The 27723-nt window shown below is 38.8% G+C and overlaps 5 protein-coding genes and 1 long non-coding RNA gene across 11 annotated transcripts; 3 read left to right on the top strand and 3 right to left on the bottom strand.

Moving 5' to 3' along the window:
- Positions 1–939: 939 nt before the first annotated feature.
- LOC137711196 (uncharacterized) lies at positions 940–4521 on the top strand. The gene has a single exon (XM_068450404.2). The coding sequence runs from the start codon at positions 940–942 to the stop codon at positions 4174–4176; it is 3237 nt and encodes a 1078-aa protein (XP_068306505.2). The 3' UTR covers positions 4177–4521.
- On the bottom strand, positions 992–7910 carry LOC137711197 (transcription factor PIF7). Of its 2 annotated transcripts, none has more exons than XM_068450405.2 (6): positions 7704–7910; positions 6610–7096; positions 6409–6516; positions 6242–6307; positions 5762–6145; positions 992–5109 (listed from the first exon to the last, which is right to left on the bottom strand). In XM_068450405.2, exons 1-6 carry the CDS (start codon positions 7745–7747, stop codon positions 4993–4995), a joined length of 1206 nt encoding a protein of 401 aa, XP_068306506.2. In that variant the 5' UTR covers positions 7748–7910; the 3' UTR covers positions 992–4992. The 2 variants fall into 2 exon arrangements, with proteins under 2 accessions (XP_068306506.2, XP_088551528.1); XM_088695402.1 differs by having other exon boundaries at positions 6409–6513.
- A 1657-nt stretch (positions 7911–9567) lies between these two features.
- On the top strand, positions 9568–13638 carry LOC148696115 (uncharacterized). 2 transcript variants are annotated; one of them, XR_015963337.1, is made up of 3 exons: positions 9568–9705; positions 9803–9924; positions 13360–13638. It is a non-coding gene; the product is annotated as an uncharacterized LOC148696115 (long non-coding RNA). The 2 variants fall into 2 exon arrangements; XR_015963336.1 differs by having other exon boundaries at positions 9603–9736.
- LOC137709799 (uncharacterized) lies at positions 10226–12174 on the bottom strand. Of its 2 annotated transcripts, none has more exons than XM_088695401.1 (5): positions 11633–12174; positions 11212–11434; positions 10943–11138; positions 10680–10761; positions 10226–10592 (listed from the first exon to the last, which is right to left on the bottom strand). In XM_088695401.1, exons 2-5 carry the CDS (start codon positions 11402–11404, stop codon positions 10392–10394), a joined length of 672 nt encoding a protein of 223 aa, XP_088551527.1. In that variant the 5' UTR covers positions 11405–11434; positions 11633–12174; the 3' UTR covers positions 10226–10391. The 2 variants fall into 2 exon arrangements, with proteins under 2 accessions (XP_088551527.1, XP_068304883.2); XM_068448782.2 differs by having other exon boundaries at positions 10943–11135; positions 11633–12170.
- A 5365-nt stretch (positions 13639–19003) lies between the features above and the next one.
- LOC137710364 (heparanase-like protein 1) lies at positions 19004–23181 on the top strand. Of its 2 annotated transcripts, none has more exons than XM_068449318.2 (10): positions 19004–19438; positions 20217–20495; positions 20614–20650; positions 20804–20987; positions 21107–21255; positions 21339–21572; positions 21658–21847; positions 21992–22117; positions 22219–22318; positions 22420–23181. In XM_068449318.2, exons 2-10 carry the CDS (start codon positions 20268–20270, stop codon positions 22810–22812), a joined length of 1641 nt encoding a protein of 546 aa, XP_068305419.2. In that variant the 5' UTR covers positions 19004–19438; positions 20217–20267; the 3' UTR covers positions 22813–23181. The 2 variants fall into 2 exon arrangements, with proteins under 2 accessions (XP_068305419.2, XP_088551526.1); XM_088695400.1 differs by having other exon boundaries at positions 19336–19438; positions 20195–20495.
- A 1266-nt stretch (positions 23182–24447) lies between these two features.
- LOC137711123 (SNAP25 homologous protein SNAP33) lies at positions 24448–27479 on the bottom strand. 2 transcript variants are annotated; one of them, XM_068450329.2, is made up of 6 exons: positions 27180–27479; positions 25963–26471; positions 25405–25498; positions 25152–25276; positions 24911–25008; positions 24448–24781 (listed from the first exon to the last, which is right to left on the bottom strand). In XM_068450329.2, the coding sequence occupies exons 2-6, from the start codon at positions 26365–26367 to the stop codon at positions 24682–24684; spliced, it is 822 nt and encodes a 273-aa protein (XP_068306430.2). In that variant the 5' UTR covers positions 26368–26471; positions 27180–27479; the 3' UTR covers positions 24448–24681. The 2 variants fall into 2 exon arrangements, with proteins under 2 accessions (XP_068306430.2, XP_068306431.2); XM_068450330.2 differs by lacking the exon at positions 27180–27479 and adding an exon at positions 26884–27023.
- Between the last annotated feature and the right edge of the window lie 244 nt (positions 27480–27723).

Below are 27723 nucleotides of genomic sequence, written 5' to 3'. Positions count from 1 at the left end.
CATCTTGATTGTACCTTTTTTTGTTATGGTTTTTCAGGTTTTGAAACAACGAGCTCAATAATCGATACTAATTCTCCCAGGAGACCTATCATGGTATCTGCATTAGACCTTTCTCTTTGTATCAGCTGCTAGGTGGTGTGTTTACTTTGTTTAACAATTTAATAGGGTGATTTAAAATCTTTTAAAATGTTCCCATAAGGTTGTGTTAAGTATTTTGTGCAATGAAAGTTGAATTAATCTTCTTAGAGAGTGCGCGAGGCTGCTGCTTTGATCCTAACAAGTAGCGACAAGTATTTTACAGACTTAGAATTTGGGTACACAAATGGTACGTTGAGTTGATGCATGAGGTATCTGAAGGGCATCCCATCTGAATTAGGAGATTGAATGTTTGATCATCTGGTGTTTGATAAATATTAGGTGAAGTGGAGGTGACAAGTTCTTAGGAGTACTAAGAAGGATAAAACCCTAATCCAAGAATACGGAAAGAAAGAAAGAATTAGGGACTGCTGTAAAAGTTAAAAGGCGCACCATAAATGTTGCTTCGAGAAGTAGAGAATCTATTTCGATAACAAATGATCTCTAAATGCTTTTGCAAGCTTTCCTTTTTCCGTTCATGATATAATATGAAATCTGCATTTTTTTTTCTGGAACTGTTGTGAGTGTTATCTTAGTAGAATCTTTTGATTCGTGTTGAATGCAGCAGAACATCCTTGTGAAGTTTTGAGGCCTCAAGGTTCTCCCTACATTATAGGACATCAGATTCTTGTTAAGCAATCCACGTCAATTTTATTCTTTAACTTGAAATATGAGAAAAAAGGGAATTAAAATTTTATTTTGGAAGCGAGTGTTGCTTTTTTATGTACTCTATCTCACTCTCCCTTTCTTGGGAAATTATAATATTTTACAGGGTTGTCAGTTTGCTATGTCGTCTTCTTCGTAATGGAAGCAGAGAACATCGGTATCCCAGTGATCCTACAAGGCCTGGACCTTCTTGGTGAAAAGGCCAGAAAGAATTCGATCCCACAGGAAGTGGAGTCCAATGGTGGTGATGTTGGCAGTGATATCAGAAGGGATTCTATCACGGAGATCCCACCGGAAATGGATCCCAAGGGTGGTGATGTCAGGGGTAACTCTGATCCAGGGGTTTCACAGGACATAGAGCCCAATGGCGGGGATAGCAGAAGGAGCTCTATCCCATTGATCCCACAGGAGATGGATCCCAAGGGTGGTGATGTCAGAGGTAATCCAGTCATGGGGATTCCACAGGACATAGAGCCCAATAGAGGTGACATCAGAAGGAGCTCTATCGGAAATCTTGATCCTCCTTCTACCGAGAGGAACTCTATCCCAGTGGTCCTGCAGGACATGGATCTCAGTGATGATGATAGGAACTTCTTTGCAGCTGTCCCACAGGATATAGAACCCGATGGCAGTGATATCAAACAGAAATCTATCCTAGCAATCCCACAGAAAATGGAGCATGATGGTGGTGATATCGGAAGGAAGCCTATCCTAGTGAGGCCACAGGAAATAGAGTCTAATGCCGGTGATATCAGAAGAAACTCCATAGAGAAAGTAGATCCTCCTGCTGATTTCAAAAGGAACTCTATCCCAGTGATCCCACAGGAAATGAAGCCTAATGCTGGCGATGTTAGAAGGAACTCTATTGGTGTGATCCCACAGGAATTAGAGCACAGTGGCAGTGGTATCAGAAGGAACTCTATGCCAGAGGTCCCACAGAAAATGGAACCAAAGGCTGGCGATACCAGCAGGAACTCTGTTCTGTGGATCCCGCATGAAGTGGAACCAAAGGGTGGTAGATGGATTCAGTCCCGATATCTTAGAGCTCCGATAAGTTCCTGCCATGATTATTGCAAATATGGAGTGAGAAATGCCTCTGAAGAAAATGCAACTGCTGCACTGCGAAAATCAGCTACAGAGAGGAAACGGATATCCACAACCAGTCAAAAGCCTTCTCCAGATTCAGACACCCAGAAGCTTGACAGTTCTGTCGTCACAGAGAAAAAAGTATTGTCATTGACAAAGAAAGAAATTGTTTCTGCAGAAAAAGTTCCATCTTCTTCCAAGGACATTGATGTTTCTATGGAAGATTCCGCCGGTTTGAAGGTGAAACGTGTGCAATCAGAGCAATCTTCTCTCCCAGAAGCGGCCTTAAGCCTTAGAAATTCAAAGGTGATATCCACAACTGGACCGAGGTCTGTTCCACATTCCCAAACCCGGAAACTTAATAATTATGTTGTCACGGAGAAAAAAGGTTCATCGTCGACGAAAGAAACTTCTTCAAAGAAAGTTTCATCTCCCAAGGAAATAGCTGTTTGTATGGAAGAGTTGATTGATTCGAAGATGAAGGATAAGCAATTAGATCAATCTTCTCTCCCAGGATCAGACCCAAGCTTGAGAAATTTGGAGGTTACATCAACAATCAATCCTAACCCTTCTCCAGATTCTGAGTCCCAGAGTTCTACTGCCACGGCGAAAAGAGTTTCACCTCCCTATAAGGATATAGATGTTTCTGCTGAAGATTCCACTGATTCAAAGGTGATATCAACAGTCAGTCCTAATCCTTCTCCAGATTCTGAAGCACAGGAACTTAATCATTCTGGTGGCACGGACAAAAGAGTTTTATCATCGAAAAGGAAAGAAAATGTCTCTTCAAAAACAGTTTTGACTCCCATTAAGGAGATTGATGTTTCTACGGAAGGTGACGCCTGTTCAAAGGTGAAGCCTGAGCAACTAGAGCCATCTTCTCGCGCAGGACAAGGTTCAAGTAATCAAGGAAAGAGTGGAACTAGAAAGGGCAAGGAAATACTAGAAGGTTCGGGCAGTAGTGTAAATAGAAAAATCAGAAGCAAGCTGCAAAGGACTCCTGTATTGGTTGAGAAAAAGATGTTAGAGCCTGAAACTGTTTGTTTGACTTCCAAACACCCTGTCAAGAGAGTCTCCGATGCAAATGCTGGAAGCTCTAAGAACCTTAAAGGGCTGTCCCATATGAAAGATCAAAAGTGTCCCCGAAAAGTTGAACCTGAGGGAACCTGCAATAAGGATGTTCCGGAAAAGATTTTGTATGTCGTCGAATCTAATACTGAGAATAGTACTGTCAAACCAACTCCAAATGGTGCCGATGCCCCTGAGTTATCATCATCATCACATCTATCCTCTGATGTCAAAAGCTCGAGGCAAGCAAGGAAGGGAGTTGGTACCACTCGATCACCTACATCCTCAAAGAAGAAAAACTTCAAACGCACTGTATATGGAGGTTATGGTCGTTCACCTACTGCTCCACCCCCTGAAAACAAAGGTTTGAGGCGGAGTACTCGAAGACCTTTATCTTCATCGTTGTCATCATCATCATCATCATCCACATCCGCATCCCCAGCCCAGTCCACTCATAAAAGAGAAAATGGCGTCACCTCTCAACGCAGAGCAATGAAAACTGGTAATCAAAGAGAAAATTTGAAGGTGGAGAAGAGTACTAGGCCTCGAAAGTCTGAGACACATCGCTCTGAAAGTAAAAACAGCTCAGCCCGAAAGCTGACATTTAAGAGAGGAAGGGTGCTTGACATAAAGCCTGAGATCAGTACTACAAGGAGACTCAAATTCAGGCGAGTAAGATTGGCAGGGGAGATCCAAAATTGTAAAGGTGGTGTCACAGGGGGGAGCGCCGGGAGGAAAGAAGTTTGTGACAACCATTCAGTTGGTGATGTATTAAAACAGTTGAGCCCCGGGAGGAAAGTAGCTGATCACAGTCACTCAAATGGTGCTTTCATCAAAAGGCATAGCCCCGGGATGAAAGAAGTTGATGGCAGCCAGTCAAATGGTGGTAAATTCAAAAGTGAGAAAGTTGTTCTGAGAAGCTTCGAACGAGATGTGGAAGGTTCACGAAGGAAGAGCTTGAGGAGGAAAACGGCTAGTGATAGCGGGTTGAATGGTAGTACTAGAACGGAACCTGAGAGGGTTGTGTTGAGACATCAAGATGTGAAAGGAAGGAAGGATGTGCAGAAGTTGTTAAATAATGTGATCGAAGAGACTGCCAGTAGGCTTGTTGTGTCCAGGAAGAGTAAAGTCAAGGCCTTGGTTGGTGCTTTTGAGACCGTGATTTCGCGTCAGGATACCAAATCCATGGCTTCGGAAACAGACACGGAAGATGCAATCTGATATACCAAATACATATAGCTATGATTTATGTACATATTTGAGAAGAAACATACAAAAAACGAAAGAAAAAAGACATGAAAGCAGTTGATTGGAGGTCGCGTGGGATTGAAGTTGTGTGAGTTTGTGAAGTTGCGGAGGCATAAATGAAGAGAAAACCGAATCAAGGTGAGAAGGCTCTCTGAGAATGTGAAACATTTTTCTTGTGTGTACTGCTATACCGATTGATTTGCTGAAGGAGTTGTGTATTATTGCTATTATTTTTCTGTTGTACATTTCTGCCCCGTGCGTGTTGTTGATTTATTAGTTGCTGCTTATCAAAAATTATGTATTTAAGCTTGCAAAGAACACTCAGGAACCATGGCGTGCTTGCCATTTGCACCAGCACCGCCCATGGCGGTCTGGTGTTCTAGAGTTGGAAACTAATGTGTCCCCATAGATGGTTATGTCATCGTCGCGTGACATGATGAGAATGTCGGTAACATGAAAACGTACGTTGATATCTTGAGACCAAATTAATTGTTATGGTTCAAAACTCACATCAGAAAATGTTGTGTGGGGCAAAATTCTTGTGGTTTTAACAGAGTCATGCATCCATTTTCCAGGATATTGTGATGTTGACTTTCTATCTATCCGGATTCAAAATTATGTAAGAAGAAATAATTTACAAGACTTAATTGATAAGTCCAATCATACAAGATCATTAGTAATTAAGAGAGATAACGTTTGAATTAGTCGCATTTTACCAGGGCTAGCTCGTACTATTAGTATTTCTCTTATCACGTGAACTATAATATCCGGGAGCTTGGTGCGTCCTTACTAGTTCCTTCGAACCTGGCTTGACTGTGACGGGCTGCTTGACGCTGCTGTCGCCGGAGTGACTTGTTGGCGATAGAGAGCTGCCATCCTGTTGAACAGGTCCATATTCATTGATTGCTGCAAATCAATTCATTTAAATTAGTTCCATAAGTAAAAAATAAAAGATTAATGACCGTACAGAAATGCTTTTCTATAAAGCACATATGCTTGCTTTTATTATAATAAAAATTCAAGTGCTGAGCGAGACCTGGTTTGGTACTGAGGTGATTCTGAAAAAAGCTGCTATAAAAAAAAGCTGGGAGCTGTTTTTGTGTTTGGTAAATACTTAGCTTCAGCTTTTTTTCACAGTTTTGGATGAAAAAAAGCAAAAAACAAGAAGCTGCAAAACCTAGCTTTGAAAAACCGGCTTTTTTTCACATCTGTTTTACATAAAAGTTTACCAAACACTCTAATACTGTTTTTTTTTTTCAAAAGCACTTTTACAAAAAAGTTTACCAAATACTCTGCTGCTTTATTTCACAGCTGCTTATTCTCACAGCACAGCAGAATCAGCTTTTTTTTAAAGTACAGCAATACCAAACCAGCCCTGAGAAAGCACTCAAAGTGATTTTAGAAGCACATAGCAGACGCTCTTCCATAGAAGCACTTCCAAGCATTTTGTTATAAATACTTTAGGTTATCTGAAAATAGTTTTAGCTATAGAAGTACTTCCAAACATGAGCTTCTTGCTATCATTTCCTCACACGTTTATGTGAATACATGCACGTACCTGTGCTAGGAGGGAACAATATGGATCAGGTAGAGGGTCTGAACCATCGTTAGTGCCGGTTGGTTCAGGCTTTGCTTGAGGAGGAGGGTGCGGTGGCATCAACGGTGGCATCATAAAGGGCGGCATGAAAGAAGGAGGAGCGGCAGCCACAACCGGTGTAGGATGAATGTGCGTTCCCGTTCCTGTTCCCATTCCCATATGAGCGAGGAGTGACATTTGATGAAGATGTTGCTGCTGCTGCTGCTGAATTTCTAAAGGCATCATCATATTCATGTTCATATGGCCATTAGGCATGAAATTTCTCATACTATGCATCATTTGGACTTGAGCTTGAAGTTGTTGCAAGTATTTGATCACCTCATCAAGCATTGAAGCTTTATTAGTCTGTAATTAATCACATTACAATTCAAAAAATAATGTTGTCACCAAATTAAATTAATTAGTGATGATCATAATTAAGCACTCAGCAAATTTTCTCACCTTACTTGCATTTGGCACCAACCTTTGCAGAGCTTTCATCTTCTGGTTAATCCGGTCTCTTCGTTTCTACACGGATTTAGTCTCAATTAGGGAAATGATTCTCGCACACGAATTATTAGACGATAGGGATTCTTTTCCTTTTGGGGTGACCAAAATTAAATTGTTACCCGCTCTGACTGATTATGAACAGCAGCAGCTCGCCTTGGTCTTGTTGAGTGTGAACGGCTTGGTTTTCCACCTTTGGTGGTTTCCCGGCCATCATCTCGGTTTTTCTGCTAGATGTGTGATACAAGTTGCGAGAGATATGATGAGTATATGTGATACATGTAGCACGACGCTCAAAGAATATATATGTACATGCATCTTACCAGTCCTCCGTGACAGGCCGAATCCTCTTCGATGCTTTTGGTCTTCAAACTGGGAGGAGACTCAAAAGAAACCAATGTGGACATAGTTGTATCATTGTCCCTGCACAATCTAACACTACTGGGATCTGCATGTTCTTCATGAATGCTATTAGTCTTACTACTAAAATTATTCTCAAAGAAGCCGGAATCTGACTGAGTGCGTTTTCTTATCCACCCCTGTGCCGGTGGTACTTGGACAGAGCTGTCAGTCCATGTTCCGCCGGAGGTTGCAACCATTGAGCTTATGTTGGCCGGTGTCTGGTCATGGCGGATGATATTTGGGTCACGTTTGTGGCATGTAGCTTGATCGACAATTGATTCTAATGTGTCACAAGCCATGCTCCTGCCCCATGCGGGCTTTGATTGGGATGTGGGAGGAAGCCCACCAAGCCCATGCATGGCCAACTGGCCATTTTCCAATTTTAGCTCTGTGACGTCATAATTAGACCTGTATATGTGTTAATCAGCAAGCAAATCCTAATAATAAGATGAAATATTTTGATTAAAAACAAAAGAATATTTAATAATGTCTAAACATAAGTTGATTGACCAAAAATTCAATGTTTGAGACTAAACTAAGTTATCAAATCAAGGTAAGCTTTGTTGGTGGGAAGAAAGACCGAATAAATTAATTGAATATATGCATGACCATTTGATCTAGCAGTATTCATTCTTTATTTTGTTAGATGAGCTTCAAAATTAAAATCTCATGAAACGATAATTGATATGAAAAAGAAAGATTAATTATAGCTTCCAACTCAAAGATTTTAAGTGCATCGAGATTTTAGTCAAGGGATAGAGCAACAAAAAAGCATATGAACTATTCTAAAATCTAGTGGTGTAAATGGCATTGAACAAGAATAAAAACACCAAACTTGGGTTTTTTTTTTTTTGTCAAAAAACTTGGGCTAATTATACCATACACAATTACGCATTAATTTTTTTTTTTTTTTTTAAAGTCCATATAAAAAAAGCAGAAATTAAGAGAAAATTGCATTAATAATTAACAAAAAATTCAAAGGTTTATGAAAAAAAATATGAACGGTGGTGCTTACAAAGGGACAAGAAGACTGGCGTTGGGTTGGTTCTGCTGTTGCATGATGCATGCACACGTGAGGAGGATATCTGCACTTTCTCTCTTCTCCTTCGACTTGTTCTTTTCTTGGCCTTTCCTTCGAATATAGTAATAGTATTCCTAATTAGAACTCTACACTACTACTCTATATAGTTCTCTCTCTCACTCTCTCTCTCTCTCTCTCTCTCTCTCTCGATCGAAAAATGAATGAGTTGGAGATGTGAGTTTGGACTCTTTCTATTATTTCGTTGTCTTTCTGGTCCTTTTTTTGTGTCAAACTCACATTGCTGTGATGGAGATATTACACAAAACATGTGGTAGCTAAAAGAAGAATGGAGAAGAAAACCAGATATGGTTGCCCCCCCTGGACCAATTTAGATCTAGGGTCTTAAAGTCACTTGGTGTTTTTTTCGTGTGACGTTTTATACTTTCACAAATAATTAGGATACTCTTAAACTTCCTTACACATGGAGTCTAATACGCTCAACACATGATAGTTCACGTGAATAGTCTGCTCTAAATTTTCATCAACGTTAATTTCATGTCAATCGCCCTGGACCGATATAGATAAAGGGTCTTCAAGTCATTTCGTGTGACTTTACTTTCGTGTAGGATACTCTCAACCTCAAGTCACCTACACGGTCTTTTACGTTTACTACATGACTAATTTTACATGGATAGTCTACTCTAATACCAAGTTAATTATCATGCTACCCTTTTCATCCTTTAACGACGAATACTCTCCACACAAATTTCGTAATTCAATCACAATTTCTTGAAATCTTAAAAGAGAGAGGAAACTAAAATTGGTGAAAATATAGTATATCCCTTAATCATATTAGTCCCTGGTAAGTTGACAATCTGCACATTGCAGTGCCTCAAAGTTCAAGACAACCTCCAGCTTGTTTGGTTGATTTAAATCATATATGTTATGCAAGTTATGAACACATTAAATTTGACAGATCCGTTTTGGTTGAAAATTGACAATTTCACTCCTCTCATGGCTATCTCTATCTCCCTCTCTTTGTCTATCTTGTCCTGCAAAACTTGAGACCAAAAATAATTTACACGACTATATTATGTGTGTGCGTGTGTGTTTATACATGAATGTGTGCGTCATCCGTGGCCTTATTCATCGCCACTGACGGGTCCATGGGCTTTTGATGTTATATTGGTCATTGAGTAACCAGTTATCTATGTCCATATTTTAATAGTGGACTTGACTATAAATTTTATTTTTTAATTTATCAAGCTAAGAGTTAGTTGGTTAGACGATTACATGTCATAAAATTGCTATGCGTTTTTGTTACAAGAAAAGATCAGATGTTGTTTAAAAATAATGATGAGCTGGCTGAAGAATTTGGTGCATATTTTTCTAGAGTTATATATGTGGGCTAAAACATAGGAGCCTTGCACATGATTTATTCAGATTTGACCTAAATTCATGGCAACTAAAATTCATTTTTTTTGACAAGACGATATTTTAAACTACAGATAATCAATGTGTACGGGGATTCGGACTTAGGGCCATTAACTGGTCGAATTTGGACAAGCAACGTCTTTCATTTTCTCTCCATCTCATCGATGATCTGGTTTCTGACACTCTACTAGCTAGCTAGAGTAGCCTAGATGAGTGATTAGCTTGACAAATAAGGCCACATTTTGTTTTATGTCTAACATAACCATGGCAACTGGGGACACTTTGCTCCATCTCCAGGAACACCTTCTCTTTATCCTCTTGAATTTCCCGAATCATTAAGCTCTATTAGCAGACAGAGCTTGCCTTGTGATGGTGATTTGATTTCACATTCAGGTCCACTTAAAGTTAGTCATGCTTAACCATGAGAGAGACTTACATGAAGGGGCGACGCTAGCTAGGGTGGCGAAAACTAGAAAACTCGAAATTGGTTGGCTTCCAGCCTCTTGATAAGTCTGGCTTAAGTTCACAAAAATGCTCCGCGTGAAGAGGCCGCAGCTAGCATGTGATGCACAGATAGACAGACTGAAGCTAATGTTGTGTCGTATAAATTATTGAAATGATTTCCGGACCAGATTACTAACAAATTACTTTTGCTGCAGTACTTGATGAACATATTAGGGGCACACAAAATAACTGTCCAAAGTATGAGGGGAAGGTGTGACGAGGAGGTAGCTGTTGGAAACAATGTCGTTTTGGCGGATGCAGCTATCTTGCGGTCGAGGTAATTTTTGGGTTTCTGGTTTAGAGTTTAGGGTAATTTCATCCATCAATAAGATGGACCAGCTGTCGTGCCCTTGCCCTCAAAATGAGGGAAGCGTTACTTCCATGTCGCGTGACTCGCATCGATCCAAATCAAAATCTTGGACCTTATTCTTTCCTCTTTATTCACACTGAGTTTGCCTCAGTACTTTCCATACCTATAGAGGCAAAATTGTAACAAAGATTTCTATGTAATGTTTGAGCTTTCGAGAGGAAGTAGCAGCTTTATGGTTGAACCGGTACCTACTTCTTCGTGCCGAGTCTTTGAATCGAAAGAGCCATATATAGTTTTATTGGATGAACAGATTCAACAAACAACTAATGTTATACATCATGTACAAATTAAAATAAGTTAGGATCGATGCCCGTATTGTAGTTAATATACACAGATTATCAGCAGAACAGAAGATCAAGTGGCCGATTAACTTTCTAGTTACAAGTGAAGCAGAAACATGTAGCAGGAGCCTTGCCTGTTGATCTAATCCTTTTCGCCTTTTCTTTCACTTTTGACTCTTCATTTCTTCGTTTCTCTTCCGCTTGTGCCCTCGCTCCTCCTGCTATCTGGTCAATTCTTGCTTGCTTAATTTGGTAATGCTGCATGTTTCTTGCTCTTCTCTGCTCAATTTCATTCTGCAATCAACACATTATTTCAGCGATCTTCTTCATTGGCGTTCCTCAAACTTTGAATTAAAAAAAAAAACAATCATTGCAACGTACCTTTCTCCTCTCCATCTTAGCTTTTGCTTGCATTTTCTTCTCATTTTCCCAAGCAACAATTGTAGCCTTCACTTTCTCATACCTGAATAGTATAATTTACCATTTCAAAAGGAAGAAACTGTATTCGTCTTCTATCAAGTGACTTCCACACATGCCTTTTCCCCTCAGAATCAAGGGTTATAAATAGTAAGGACGTGTAAAAGGGGAAAAGGGGTGTGCAGAAATCGTTTCCTTAACATAAAGATAAAGCAATTAGTCTTTACCGCTTCTGAATCTTCTTCATCTGGGCACTCTCCCAAGCATCTGGTTTTGTTTCCACAACATTACGTCCGACTGAACTTCCCCTTTGGTTCTGGTATCCATTTCCAGGAGTCGAAGGTCTTGAAGAGGATGCCCGATTAGGGTAACTAGATGGAAGTTCTCTTTGATCCATTGACTTTTTCCTTGAAACTTCATCTACTATGTATACAACCTGTTAATTCTCTGAAACATATTATCACAAAAAAAATTAATGATGTATGCAGTCAAGTACCATTATTCCTTGTTTCCTTGTTTGGTCGCCCAGTCCTCATGTCCTGCAAACTCTTGGTCCTTGGGATCGGAATGCTTTCCCTCGTCCCTTTTCGATGCTGTAATTTAGGTTCTTCATTGGAGTGAATGGCGAACGCAGCTGATGCAACGGCAGTTGCAAGCTCGATATCTTGTGCATCAGAATAATGACTCATTTTCAACAGGCCCGGGAACCAGTTTTGCCCCTGTTATCCACCAAAAAAATTTCATTAAGAGTTTCTTTAGTATTCATGTAACTTTAGTTTTCTGTGTTCCAATAAACAGCCACATAATTGAACAAACGTTCTGTTTTCAGTTACATGAAATATATTTTCGACAAACATATGTCAAGTTTAACTGCATACATATAAGGAAATATAGTAGAAGAGTATGCAAATTAGTACCTAGCTATACAGATTCCGTTTGTTGGCAGCCGCTTTCTTTCTGTAGAAACCTCTGTCTTTGATTCCTAGCTCTCGAACTTCCTGGTTTACGAGTAGATTACTGTTTGGTTGCCAAGAAAACTACAAGCAAAGGCTGTGATACTATTACTTATATCAGAATTTTGGTCACCAACAGGGAGAGACATGGAAGCAAAGCAAAGAAAAAGTTATGCTTTGCAGTTTGCATGAATCCATGGACAAGGAAGCAAAGGATATTACCCGAATACAACACAAAAGTACTTGTACAAAAACCTAAACTAGCAAGTTTCTTCCACTTTCATTTATATGGTCTTCTTTTTCCTTCATAATGTTATATCATATTCAGAAAAGTGATTTCCTCATTCCCTTTTTCTTCTTCTGCACATCCTTCTTTATTTATATCTTTTCATTTCTTCAGTTTGAATACTAATAATGAACATAAACGCGTGGTGAAGTAAAAGGGTACGCACAAATCACTTTTCTATATTGAAGATGCAGTAGTGATCTTGAAGTTTGATGAATGGAAATGGAATGGAAATCCAAGATTAATGGACTCACCAATCGCAGCATATTCTCATTCCATGCAGCTAGCTGTCCTTATTCTATTGGATGGAGAAGTTTTCAGCGTGCCGGTAACACGTTACAGTACACCAAGTGTCATAATACAAGTGGTTAGAGATTTTTTTCAAGTATACAAGATATCCAACCACTTATATTATGACACTTAATGTGCCGGACCTTATTCCCGGCACACTGAAAAATCTCAGTTGGATGAGAATGGTATAACAACAATGGGTTCTGCTGGCCCACCAGACTAACCAAGCAACAGCAGCTTAAAATATAATTAAATCAATGAATCAAAGGTTGGAAGTTAATTGGAGAAGTAGTAGATGTGTGTTATTGGGTTTAGGGTTACTTCATTCTCAAACATTGAGAAGCATCTGTGTTTGCTTGTTTTTGGGGTTTTCAACTTTTCAAGCACTTGGTAATCCTAGCGTAAACTTCTTCAATTATGAAGGACCTGACAGTACGTACGAAAATTTAGTATTCAGGATAAATCTTAACAGCTGCTTTGCTAACGGTTGAATCCATTAGAATTGGTCCTGTTTGTGTCAATCCTAGCTCGAAACCTATCAGTAACCCAAGTTGCCGCTGAGTGGTAGCGGTATAATGTGGGAGCTGTGGTTGCCTGTTGGGGTTGACCGTGACCACGAGTATTGCGATCCGATGGTGGGGATGGTTTGATTAAGAAGTTGGATCAATTGAAGGCGGTTGGATTTAGGGTTTTGTTGATTGGATGTGATGGGGACTTACTGGTTGACCGTCAGATGGGGGTGGTGAAGATGTTGGAGGGAAAGGGTGTGGAAGTGGCGGGGCATTTTGTTGGAGGAGGTTATCATGGGGTTGAGACCAAGCCTCTGTATCCTGTTATTGAAAGTTTCATATTTTCTTCGTCGAGAAATTTTTCATTGTGACGGGAATGGTACACCACGTGGTTTTATGTAAGTGGTGGAAAATTTTATTTTAGCTATTAACTTTTTAACACGTATCCCACTATTTGTATAATGATATATCGTGTGCCAATCATATTGAAATATCTATCTTCTTCGTCAGCTGCGGATGTCAACTGAGGTTTCTAAATCTTATGTAATTAGTGACTAATAGATTAGTGTTAATAAAGCTTGATGTAATTATATTGTACTTTGTAGTTTGTTATTGTCAAACTGTCGTGGAAACAAGGGAAGCCTTCTCGGTTGCAGCCCGTTTGCCCGTTTGCTGAAGCGTTGGTTCAGTCAGTTTCCGCTCGCGCCCATGAAAACCGATGAGAAGAGCAGTGGCGCAATGGGAAGACGAAGCTGATTATATTGTTGTAATTTTAATTAATATGCATCATTATTTCCCTTTTTTGGATGAAACACAGTGCAAATGTGACACATCTTGGATTAGTTGCACCACTAATAAAGATTCTATGACCAAAAGTGATTAAATTAATGACTAAGAAGCTCATAATCTGCAACTTATAAGGGAAAATAAAAAGGAGACGATGACGACGACGATGATGCGACCATGATCAGTTGGATGCAGTTCAGGTTCAAGTTCCTCCTGAGACACATTTGCAGTAATGACACTGGTTTCTTCATCTCCGACAAGAAGGTTTCCTTGAAATCAAATTTGCTTGAGCACCAAGGAGTTTTCCTTTTCCTTCCTAAAGTTTTGAAATCAAATTTACTACTATACCATACTTTTTTAATTTAAATTAGCCCATAAATCATCCAAATCCAAAGACATCAAAAAATTTCAAATAATACATTTACATGATACGAACTGAATCATATTCAAGAAGTAGAACAAAAGATTCACTATGAGCAAAGCCTCCTCGCAATGCTTCCGCGGAGAAAAATGGGGCTGGCGTGGTGGTTGTCCTCATAGTGTTTGGGAGTGCAACACTCTGCAGCATTGGTTACAAACCGATCAGCATCCTCGTCATCGTCATCAGGCTCATCAGTGAAATCAGACTGCTTGTTCTGCTTCTTCCTTTCGTATCCAGGTCGTGTAACAGCCTATAATTCGGGTCACCATCTTACCTCTCGGGAGGTTAACTTGAAAGTCAAAACAAAACGATAGAACAAAATCAGTAAACAATTTATCACCGATAGTTTCACTTTCGAAAGAAAACAAATAAATTTAAAATTGGTCAATCGAAACCATATGTGATCATTCTTCAGTGCTACTCGTTCAGTCCACCACAACTGGATTTTGATACTTTCGTCGGAGATGGCTGTTTCGATGACATGTTTGTAAGAGTAAACAAGTATTCAATATAATCACTAGGAACACATGGATTGATCAAGTAAATCACAAATCTTGAACTGTGTAAACAAGAAGCAAATTTGATACAAAACATGTTGATCAAAGCATACATGCAGACATGTTTGTGGATGTAGAGGCGATATGTAAACTGCACACAACCTTCTTCTCCTTGCAAAGCACAATACTCTCCAACTTATAGGCTATTGGAACAATATGAGCAATACCTTTGTGAGAGCACGGATTGTGATTTTATACTACAAGTTCCGGACTGCCTATAACAATCCTACAAGGAATATGAAACTAAATCCTTGTATAATCATGAGTACTATACTCATGTCCCAAAACAGAGCTCTAATCCAAAACCAAATAGGATTCACTCTTATAAACATATTGAGACTTCTTTATGTTAATCCACAATAACTAAATCATGTGAAAACATAATCACATTCCTACATTCTCCCACTTGAGTATGATTCAAAAAGGGTAAAGTATTAACATAAAATTATCACATAAGTCTCACAACAATGTTTCTCAAGTAAAGCACACAACTAAAAACATGTGCCAAGGCAATGAACTCATAATCTCCTCTACAATACAATGTGCAGAATCAACTTATAAATCACAAAGTCTAACACATGTTCACAGAAAAGTGACTCTGCATACGAGCAAACCAAAAGTTTACTCCCACTCATATTGCCCAAAATACAACATAAGTTTTTTAGTCATTCACCAAAAGAACAACTGATTATAATTCTCACAATAGCTTTGTCAAAAACAAAAATTGACTCAAGAGCTTTTATTGAATTATCACAATGTTTCCTACGAACAACTAATCACAGATTTATCTGAACTAATTGAACCAAAAGAAAACCTCAACTAACTTCTAAAATGCAAACAAATCTAACTAGATAAACCAAAATACCTAGCCTCCAGAAAACATTGCTGCAACACACTTCTTCATGAAAAAGCATCCTAAAGCTATCTTCCAGAAGCTTGACAATATCAACTACTCCCACTTATCAAAAGCATCGACAACTCCCATATGAGAAACATGTGCTTTAAAAATCCCATTAGGCAAGGCTTTTGTTAGTGGATCAACAATCATCTTATCTGTGGACAAATGTTCCACAACAATGGCACCTTCTTTTACTTTCTCTCTAACTTTAAGAAACTTCACATCCATTAGCCTAAAAGTCGAAGTCCTTTTATTGTTCTTTGAGAAAAACACGACTGAATTATTATCACAAAACATTCTCAATGGTTTCTGAACTGAATCAACAACCTTCAATTCACTAATGAAGTTTTTAAGCCACACTGCTTGCTTCATACCTTCAAAACATGCTATGAATTCTGCTTCCATGGTAGAAGTAGAGATTATGGATTGTTTAGCACTTTTCCATGAGACAGCATCTCCATTCAGCATAAAAATATATCCCCCAGTCGATTTCCTTTCATCCATGTCCCCAGCTAAGTCCGAATTTGTGTATCCGACTGCTTCTAGTGTATTCTCTCTTCCATATACCAACAAGTAATCTTTTGTTCTCTGTAGGTACCTCAAAACTTTCTTTGCAGCCACCCAATGTGCCTCACCTAGATTTGATTGAAATCTCCCAAGTAAGCCAACTATAAATGCTAGATTGGGCCTTGTGCAAATATTAGCATACATTAAACTACCTACTAGAGAGGCATATGACTTCATCTTCATCTTTTCTTTCTCTAACTCATTCTTTGGACTTTGTTGTCGAGAGAATTTGTCACCCTTATTCATAGGAACATCAGCACAATTGCAATGCTCCATATTGAACCTAGTCAAGACTCTCTCAATATACCCCTTTTGTGAAAGTCCCAGAAGCTTCATTTTTCTATCTCTGACTATCTCTATGCCAAGTACATAGTGAGCTTCCCCCATATCTTTCATTTCAAAATTGGCACTGAGCATTTTCTTGGTTTCTTGTAACAACTGCAAATTTGAACTTGCTATCAATATGTCATCAACATATAGCACCAGAAAAAGAAATTTAGTACCCTTGAACTTGTAATATATACAATCATCTAGCTTGTTCTCTTTGAATCCATGTGCTGTCACCACTCTATCAAACTTAAGATACCATTGCCTACTAGCCTGTTTAAGTCCATAAATAGATTTATTCAGTTTGCAGACCATGTTATCCTTCCCCCTTTCAACAAATCTAGTTGGTTGTCGCATGTAAATGTCTTCCTCTAATTCTCCATTGAGAAAAGCTGTTTTGACATCCATCTGATGTAATTCCAAGTCAAAGTAGGCTGTTAAAGCCATGATTACTCTCATAGAATCTTTTGAAGAGACTGGAGAGAAAGTGCCACATAAATCAATTCCTTCTCTCTGTGTAAATCCATTTGCCACCAACCTAGCCTTGTATCTTTCTATTTTGCCTTCGGCATCTCTCTTGGTCTTATAGACCCATTTACAACCTATTGGTTTGATGCTTGAATCAGAATTTACCAATGTCCAAACATTGTTTTTAGACATAGATTCTAGTTCCTCCTCGATGGCTTTCTTCCATAAGGCTGCGTGAGGACTTGACATTGCTTGTGGAAACGTTAATGGATCATCAATTTCCCCAAAGTCATATTTAGTTTCTTAAAGATACACTTAATCATTGGAAATCACAGGTTTTCTAGTTCTCATTGACTGTCTCAATGGTTGCTGCACAGGTTGATCACTTTGTGGTTGAACTTCTTCATCTACAGTCTCTATAGGATCATCAATATGAAACTAAATCCTTGTATAATCATGAGTACTAAACTCATGTCCCAAAACAAAGCTCTAATCCAAAACCAAATAGGATTCACACTTATAAACATATTGAGACTTCTTTATGTTAATCCACGATAACTAAACCGTGTGAAAACATACTCACATTCCTACAATGTTCTCGGCCACTATCTCCGTCATTGTGCGAGAAACACTTGACTAAGTTGTTACTGTTGCCCTGCAACATGACCCCGCCTTGTTTTGTCGAGCTCGCCGCACCCTTTGTCCTTAAACTTTCTGTGTATTGCCTCGCAATCACTCTCTCAGCAACACTTATGGTTGCCGGAGTAGTTTTGGTGTGGAGTGAGCACAAACACCTTGATCATCTGCTCTGGCTTCAAATTCTCGTTCACGGCTACTTCTGGAATCAAATCAAACACTTTCTCAAGATCATTAAACTGGTCCTCACAAGCTTCCCCGGAGTCCAAACCGCTCACAAACTCGCACTTGGCCATTTCAATGGCAGTAATTCTCGAGTTGTGGAGGACCAACAAGACGACTAGTGGCGGTTGATGGTGGTCGTAGTGGTGGTGGTGAAGAAGAAGAAATATCGCCGCCACTGCCGCCTTTCCTGACGTTCGCATCGCATGACCACAATATCACAATGTCTAGTAGGGCTGCAGCTCCAACAGACATCACACTATCTTTGGATTTATTTGACTTGGAGAACCGGGAAAAGTAAAATCAAATTCATTGTCCCTAATTTAATGGAATTCAAACTACCTACATAAGAAAATGAGTTCAATCCAAGCTTTTATAGTGTAGGTTAGTGTTGAATATGGCTTCTGATAATAAATAAATAAAAAGAGCATATCAAATATTAAATCAATTGGAGGTTATTTTCACACACTTCATTTACTTTCTCAAACAATAAACAGTAGGCATGATGAAATACGTGTGTGTGAGAAATTAAAACGCGTAAGAGTTTATCATTTTCTTAAATCAACATAAAGATAGAGCATTTCTAATTACGTTTAGCATAAAAACGCTTCTAGAAAAGCACGTGTCAAATGCTTAATCCTCACAAAGCACTCCCGAGCACTTTTCGAAGAAGCGCTTAGATTTTTATTAAAAATTTTCAACGTGCTTTCTACTAAAATGCTTAATTTCGAAATTACCGAGTATCGGTCAACTTCACATATTCAAGGACCCACTGAAGGAGTCATGCTAAGGCATCCATGCTGAAGCACAAAAGTTTCTCTTCAACCAGAAGGCTAATCATAACAAGACACGTGTCAACATCATAAGAAGGCTCCTAGAGTTTTACATCGATTGCGGACAGAAGCCAGAAACTTTCCGCAACTATAAAGGAGATCATTCTCCTACAATTAGAACTCACCAATGAGATTATGCTTAAACCATTGTATTATGTAAACCCTTCACTATTAATGAGAACTCATCTTGCGTTTGTTTTCTATCTCTATCTCTTACATATCATCTTCATTAGGTGACCAAAATAACCTCGCGAATATCACAAACTTGAAACTTTACGCTGTTTCAAAATCTCACTAATTTTATGCATCAACAAATCCTAAAATAACCTAACTTGGATCAAACACATCAAAATCATAAAAACTTAAAAACATTCCCTAAAACAAAAGCAAAAACCTTTATTCTAGGAGGAGAACATTTTGTGGTGGCATTACTTACGGGTAAAGTTTACGCTTCTCAAGAAAAATTAAAAAGGAAAAAGAAAAACTACCTTCCAGAATATCTGCTAATAAACAAAGATAAGCTCAACAGACTGAGAGGAGTATCTGCCAATAAAAATTGCACGCAAATCCAACCAAAACTCTCACTTTCACCTCTAATTAGTATTTAGTAATTAATTATCGTTAACTCTGTACGATCATAACCTTTCCTCTAAAATTATACGTAACTCTTGATCTACTCCCATCATCTAATCTCTGTATTCTTTGTCTTTTTGCCGACTGTACACAGCGACAGTGTGCCATGGCATCACATGATATGAACAGTTCGTATGCAGCTTAATCTAAGACTTTTAGCTGAATTCCAATTATCCAAGACGGACCCATCTCACCCAACGAAGTTTCCATGTCCTTGAATCGGCTGCCAACAACTCCGGGTGGGGACAGAGATAGCTCGTTTGATTAGCTGCAAAGCATCACAGAATTGATGTGCTTTTGCTTCCAGCTCCAGCTTCATCAATGGCGTCGTTGATGGTAAATTTTCAATCTTTGAGCTTGATTTTGACAAGGGTTTGCCTTGTTATGATCAAATATTAGTTCTTCACATGCTGGTTGTCCTTGAAATCTGAACTCTCCAAGGAAAAGCTGCTTTTTTTGGTTTTGGTTGTGATAATTCTCAATAGGGTTGTGTATATTTGTGTTGAATTTTGTCGGTGAAATGCCCTTCTTCTTCATATGTGTGTGTGTGTGTGTGTGTATGTGTACATATATCAGTGCCTTGATGTAATAGCTTGAATTTGAGATCTGAATTTGGTAATCGATTCCCTTCTCTTCACCTAATGCAACTTTCAAATGTTGGTGCGTTGCTTTTGCAGCAGTTAACAACAATTAATCCGAATAAAAGTTCATTTATGGCAATGCAACCATTGTCAAGCATATATTTACCATCCACTAGTTTGAATTGGCTTTGGTAGTGTTCTGATTCACAAATTAATGTATATACACAAGAAATTGGAACTACCAGTGAACTAACTGTCACTGGATCTTCCTCAGAACCCGAAATCTCTTTTTACGAGAAAACAGGAATGTATAAACTACCTTTACTTTCTCGTCCGAAAGATGATGCCTTTCTTTCTCTTTTGCAGTTTTCGATGATACTTTTTTGCTTACAATGATATTTTTGTATCAGAAGTTTTTGCTTCTGGGATTTTTAAGATATATAGCAGCGGAGAATCATGTATTTTAGGAACATGTCAAGTGGTGGCATGACACAATCTCTGCTTCTCAAAGGTTTATCTTTCTCCTGTTGCAGTTAATTTAAATTGGCTGAGCTGGTGGCGAGACTGCTGTGACTGAATTTCCAATGGAATTCCATCTCTCCTTCGTCCTCTTTCTGGTTTCTCTCCCTGCAATTTTAGCTCAAGATTTTGGGAAAACTAACAATGTTGAAAATGTTAAGGTTGTGGTTAACGGCATTTTAGCTGTTGCACGAGTTGACAATAACTTTGTCTGTGCCACTATTGATTGGTGGAACCATGAAAAGTGTGACTACGGCCAGTGTCCATGGGGAAATGCATCCGCATTAAATTTGGTAAACAGTCGGAGATACCTCTGTATGGTTTTTTTTTTTCTATTTTCCCTGCATGTCAAATAGTAAGAAAGGCAGTTTGAAGTTAAACTAAAACTTAATGTTGTTTGCTTTTCTCCAGAACTTATCTCATCCTTTGCTAGCCAAGTCAATCCAAGGTTTGTCTGTTTGTGTTAATAAGTTCGCATCCTTGACAGAATACTAGTTTTTGAATTAGACTTTCACGTCAGTTGGAACAGATAGAGTCTTCTAGTTATATTTGTTAGAATAACATTTTGTTGAATTACTCTTCTATACTGGTGGTTTGATAGCTTTCAATCAGTTGAGAATCAGAATTGGAGGTTCCTTGGAAGACCAACTGTTGTACGATGTTGGAAATTTGAAATATCCTTGCCATCCTTTCAGAAAGATGAAAGGTGGCTTGTTCGGTTTTTCTAGAGGATGTTTAACCATGAGTAGATGGGATGAGCTGAACCAATTTTTCAGCAAAACAAGGTAAGATTCAAGTTATCAACCTCCACCACAACCAGCCAAATATTTGAAGACAAGAAAAGCCGGGTCTTCTTCCGTGCTTACTTGTGGTCTTATCTGTGATTTTTATCTTGCCTTTTTAGGTCCATCGTCACATTTAGCTTGAATGCACTGTTGGGGAGGCACCACAAAGGCGGGGGAGTTTGGGTAGGAGACTGGGACTCTAGCAATGCTTATGATTTTATTAAGTACACCGTCTCAAAGAGATACCAGATAGATTCATGGGAATTTGGTATGAAACTATAGACAAATCTTGTTTTATTCCCCATCGTTCGGTGTTTTGCTTCACTTAAGCTTTTGTTTATTTTGCTGTAGGAAATGAGCTCAGTGGTAGTGGTGTTGAAGCTAGTGTTGGAGCTGGACAATACGGAAGAGATTTGATCAAGCTTAAACGCATCATCAACCATCTGTACAATGAGTCCGTTGCTAAACCTGCACTTATGGCGCCTGGAGGATTCTTTGACCAATCGTGGTTTGCCAGGCTTCTTCAGGTTTCTGGTTCTGGCACAGTCGATATCATCTCTCAGCATCTCTACAATTTGGGTGCAGGTAAATTAGCGTGTTAAACTTTTAATAAATGTGCAGTTTATAATTGTATAATATATGCTTAGACTGTATTTTGTTCTATTGTCAGGTGTTGATCCCATGTTGGTGAAAAAAATATTGGATCCCCATTACCTCGACCGTGCATATGGGTCATTCCATGATCTTGAACAAACTGTGAAAAAGAACGGTCCTTGGGCTTCTATATGGGTTGGTGAATCTGGAGGGGCCTATAACAGCGGTGGTCGTAATGTGTCTGACACATATGTGAACAGCTTTTGGTAATAATCTTGATTGCCACATTACTTGCAACATCGTGTCTTTGCCATTGCAAGCTTTTGATTGCAGAAAGGAGCTATTCGCCTTTGGTGACTGTAATTTTGTTTAATCAACTAACCAGAATAAATATTACATATGAACTTTAGGTACTTGGATCAGCTCGGAATGTCTGCAAAGTACAATACCAGAGTATATTGCAGGCAGTCTCTAGTTGGCGGGAACTACGGCCTTCTCAACAGAACCTCATTTGTTCCTAACCCAGATTACTACAGGTAAAGCATAGGCGGGAGTATTGAAGAAGGATTTTCTTTTACTTGATACAATAGAGCCCTGAATTTTGTTTTCTCTGATTTGTTTTCTGAATACTGAATAGTGCACTTCTATGGCATCGGCTTATGGGACGAGGAGTTCTTAGTGCCGACAACAATGGTTCAGCAGATTTACGCACTTATGCCCATTGTACAAGAGGAAGAGTAAGTCCTAGCAGCATTTCAACTTCTACATAATACATAACAAGTGAATACATTGATCTTATTCTTCGTAGTTTATGATTATTTTCACGGTATTGTTGCAGGCGGGTATAACTCTGCTCCTTATCAATCTAAGCAATGAGACTAATTTCATTGTCAATATTGAAAATGTTTTGGACACCGATTTGGGTGCTCAAGCAAGAAACGCTGGCAAAGAGAGTAATTTCAAGCGCGGCCTGAAGAGAACGGTGTCATGGGTTGGACGCAAAGCATTAGACGAAGCAATTTACAGAGAAGAATACCATTTGACACCGAAAGATGGGGACGTCAAAAGCAAAACCATGGTTCACAACGGAGCTCCATTGGAGATTACCAAGGACGGAAACATCCCAGAATTGGAACCCTCTCGTGTTGACATGAAAGCTCCGTTAAGAATCTCCCCGTTGTCCATCAAGTTCGTGGTGTTACCTTTCTTTGATGCGCAAGCGTGTCTATGATTTTTGTGTACTCAACCAAACCATTACTTATATTTGGTTGTTAGGTAGCATACACCTAAAAATTGCAGGAATTTGGGGGCCAATGGAAATTGTAAATTTTGTGCAATAAAACAGGGGCGGTGTTAACGACCCACCTATGTTTACCTTTCACGCACCTCCAGTTAATTTTTGTCCTGTGATCATCTGCAATTCTTTTGATCCAAATGGCGAAGATTGTGAGGAGTGAGTGGAAGGTAAAACCCGCCAAAGATTTCATATTCTCAGCACGTATTTCATGTGGAAGAATAAGGGAAATAGTCTTTGTAAAAAGTGATGTTTCGTATTCTTAATCTTGTATTCTTTCCTATTCAATTCGTGAGTTTATAGTAAGTTACCTGTGTTTATAATGCTCTGTTTTAATTATGTTCTATTATTGTTGCATCATTGGAATACTCTAATTCATGAGAAGTGGAATTCGAACCTAAGTGCAAAAGGCAGGTGAATTGTTGTACCGAATAACTCAGGGTGATAGTCTAAAGGTATTTTAGCTAAAATTGTGTGAGATTGGTGTAACTATTCACTTTGGCCATTAAGATTTTGATAGTAGTGGGTCCACCGTTATTCATTTTGGTCCTTCAATTAATGGAGATTTTCACGGAATGACCAAAATGATTGGCGGTTAACTAACTCAGTATCACTTCTATCAATTTTCAATCTCAATGACCAAAGTGAAGAGTTATGTCAATCTCAGAAATCATTTTAGCTAAAAGCTTAGTCTAAATTACTCGAATGATGATCCTCTCCGGATCCTCTTTGTGAGGATCCAGGGGAACCTTTAATCGTGTCTGTTTGTCATAAATCGTGCTGTCAGTTTTCATAAAGTATTATTTGTGTTTAATTTTAAATATAAAATTTAAAATGATTTCTGATAGCATGATATATGACGAATGGATATGATTAAAGAATTCTTAAAATCCTCACAAAGAAGATCCGAAAACGATCTCATTCAAATTACTCTAAAATCGAAATTACCATAAACGACCGAAAGGACAAGAAGTCCCTCTCCGAGCCGTCTCATCTCTCTTCAGCCTTTTGCGACGGCAAGACCCAGCCGGACGTAGCTAAAAGGCAAGCCATCGTGTACAAGCTCTACCCCACAAAGATGACCAGCATCATGACCTCAAACTCAAACCCACCAACTCGTGACACGTGTAAAGTTACATAAATTACTCACGAGAGATTTTTTTAGTGTTACCGGAACACGAGTAATATATAAAAACACGTGGTATATCACTCATGTTTCAGTCACAATAAAAATTTCTCTTTATTCAGAATACCATTACAATAACATCTTATTAATTCATAATCAGCTAGAAAACCTTTGTATCGATGTAAAATTAGCTTGGAATACTACTACGGTAACATCGTATTAATTCATAATTAGCTTAGAAATTTGTTGTATTGATGTCTAATTAGCTTGAAATACCGCTACAGCGAGCCAGCAACGTCCCATTGCAAAGTGCTTCCATTCCATAAGAAACCTCTCATATTTGCTTGCTTGCTTGGTGTAGCCCCCAACTTCTGTTTGTTTTACTTTGCAAGGTCATTACTTTGTGTAGCTCTTGAATTATATGCAGAAAGCAAGATAAAGGCATCTTAAAGGAAAATGTCTCGTTTATCAATTAATCTTCCAACTCGCGTTCGACGAACAAAGTTTTATACAAAATCCAGATACTTGAAAGTGTGTACATCCAGATCAATGAATGGGGGGAGAAAAGAATTAGGGGTATGAGACGGAGCCGCAAATACAATCCGAAAGAATGAGGAGTACGGGGAGGGAGACGCAAATACAATCTGGTCTGTCCAGGAAAGCATCTACAACCCTGCATTTTACTTTCCGAGCAAGCGACGACCACGTAGATTTGCATCTCCAATACGGCTGTTTAACACATCAGCATCATCGTAGAGATGGTCAATAGATCTGCTTTGCCTGCACGTATTACAGAAGTAACTAGTTACACATAGTTCTACATCAGCATCATGAGCAAATAAACGTTAAAGGTATAGAATGATTGGAAACATGCAGGCACGCCCGTGTATCGGAATCATTATAACGTACCTCTCAATTTCAGACCCCATATCAATGGCCATACCCTTCAGCTCTCCCAACAGATCACTTAAATCGGACAATCCATCATCTTGCTTTGACTTCTCAACCTGTTTAAGACAAAAGGTTAGACATCCAGAAGATTTGAGGAAGAACAAAGCATTTCATATGGCAAGCAAACAAAACCGGTTAATATCCTCTCTTGTTTTCTACAGATACAATTATTAGTAACAAGTTAATGACAAATACAAACCTCGACTTTCTGTAGGGTGCTGGTTGGTCCATCAGGTAATGTTCGTGGATTAGATCTTCCCTTGGGTTCTGGTCTCAGTCCCAACTTCTCCCTCTCCTCCTGGCTGCCCATTCTGACTGCATGGTCTGCATTTTCCAAATTTTGAAATGAAAATTTTATTATTTTCCAACGCAAACTGACAACATTATTACTTTTTCCACGGACATAAAGATGGAGCATATAAGTCATGGACTAAAAAAGAAAGAAAATTAACCTCCTGTAATGAGAGGGCCACGTATTGGGCGAGTCCTCTTTGGCTTCCAAGTCTTAGAGAAGATGCCCCCAAGACTTCCCAGAAGCTTTTCACCCTGAAATTAGCAAGTTCAATTGTTCAGTTTGCTGAAGAAGATCATCGTATATCCCAAAAGAAACAGTAACAAAACGATAGGAGTTGTTGAAAGCCGACTGCAAATCTAAAAGAAGCATAATTCTTAGTGAAGAGAAGAGAAATCGAAGCGATTGTTCACAAAGAAGGCAAAAAAGTCTGCATAAGATATAATCAAACTCTCTCCAGGAGGAGCCAGGGGTTTGGAATGGAGAAGTTCTGACAGAAATCAAGACCAAAAGGACAAACAGACATATTACAAACACAAAACAGACAATACATGTACGAACAAGGTCACTTGCAATAACAAAATTTCACAGAATACAAAAACGATGAACTCCAATGGTTCACCATAAAACTATAAGGACATAATACTTTCATGTCCAATCCTTTTACATGCACTTATTCTTGATGTATCAAGTACATATTTTTAATTTGATAACATACCCGAGTAAGATCCTGATCGATGTCTGCAGCAACCATGTGGGTCCTAGTGATTTGTTCGCCTTGCTGATGCAACATGACCAAAGTCTTGGTAGCATCCTCCCTCATTTCTTCAGCAATCTTCAAGCAGCCGTGGACTGCTTTTGTAGTCTCCTCAGCCTTGTACACTGCATAGTTCTCCAACTCTTCCACTGATTGATTCTCTACTCCTCCTGTGTCACGGAAATCATTCTTGTATTTGTTCCTCTCAGTCAAAACAGTCTTGTATGCATAGGAAGAAGACTTCTCCTGTCCTCGCTGTCCAACTGGTGCATCTTCAAAAGGGTTTGAGTCAGAGGATGCCGGATGTACAGGATTCAGTGTGATATGTTTAGCAGCCTTCAAAGGAGACTTCTTTAAACCAAACATTTTCGATGGAAAAAATGTGCACACTTTGCTTGGGCCGCGTTGAAGATCTTAGAAGAACTAAAAAATATGGTAATTAGAAATCTACGCAGAGATCAACAGCAATCCTGGAAAATCAAACAAGAACAATATGTGAGATAACAAAAGCATCGGTGCTCAAACAGAGAAGGGGTCAATTTCGGAGAAGTACACTAGAGCATTATCATTGCAAAACTTCACAGAGAAGAAACAACACAATTGAATGATGAGGACCAAATCAAGCAACACAAACTTGTACAGAAAACATACAGAAATTGAAAACGTTGCCCAATTCCTAAATTCATACAATCTTTTAATATGAAAAATCGAAAAAATAAAACGAGATCAGACCTAAAACAATAGCATCTACAATATTCAATCACAAATCCAACAACCCCATTTGCTTAATTTGGTTGCCAAGAAAATACAAGAGAAAGAATCAAATTCCAACTTCATCATATGGGTATCCCAGAAAAATAAACAATTTCTGGTTGACTTGACCTTGTTCATTACTCAAACAACCCCAAACTTCACAAACAAAAGAACACAAAATTCCATTTTACTTGCGTTTTCCTCCATTTCTCAGCAACCAAACAAGAAAATCACAAAACCCATGTAGATAATTTCAGAACTGGGAATTTGAAATTAAAAGTAGAGAAGTCGACCGTTAGATAACGACAAGAAAGGGGACAAAAACAGAGAAGCTACAGGGCAACCCATGTGAAAAAAAAGCAGAAAATAATCGAAAAGCAGAAGCAGAATCCAAGAAATCGTTTGAAAGTGAAGGATTTGGGTACCTGAGAAATCGCGGCAACTGTCTCGCAGAAAGGAAAAGTTTGACGCTCCGCACGAAAGGCCAGATCTTTTGAGAGAGAGAGAGAGAGAGAGAGAGAGAGAGAGGAAAGAGAGATTTTAAAGAGTGGGGAAAGAGGGAAAGGGAAGTATTCAAAGGTAAAGACTTGGTAAGACGCGGAGTCGCAAATCGTAGGCTTTGAAGATGGAAACTGGCGAGAAACTGTAATTTCCGGTGATCTGGGGATGTAAAACGCAGTGTTTTGGTGATTTTTGTGTGTGTGTGTGTGTGTGTTTTTTTTTTTCCTTACTATCCTCTTTTAATTAATTACTTTTGCATCTCAATTATATTTTCTAGATGATCCAAGTTGAACAAATCAAATTATTCTTAAATGGATGACTTGGACCACTTCTTTGAGTTTTTGTAATTAAATCCCCTTTGGCAAGGTGGTACTATCCTTTGCAATTACTGCAAGGATGGTGATATTCACACATTTGTACATTTTACATATTTTTCAGTTTTTGATCCCTGAGTTAAATGAATTGAAG

The sequence above is a fragment of the Pyrus communis genome, chromosome 6 (assembly GCF_041283825.1).
Source record: "Pyrus communis isolate YQ-2024b chromosome 6, ASM4128382v1, whole genome shotgun sequence".
NCBI lineage: Eukaryota > Viridiplantae > Streptophyta > Magnoliopsida > Rosales > Rosaceae > Pyrus > Pyrus communis.
The sequence above is the reverse complement of the archived record's forward strand: the minus strand, read 5'-3'. Positions and strand labels throughout refer to the sequence as shown.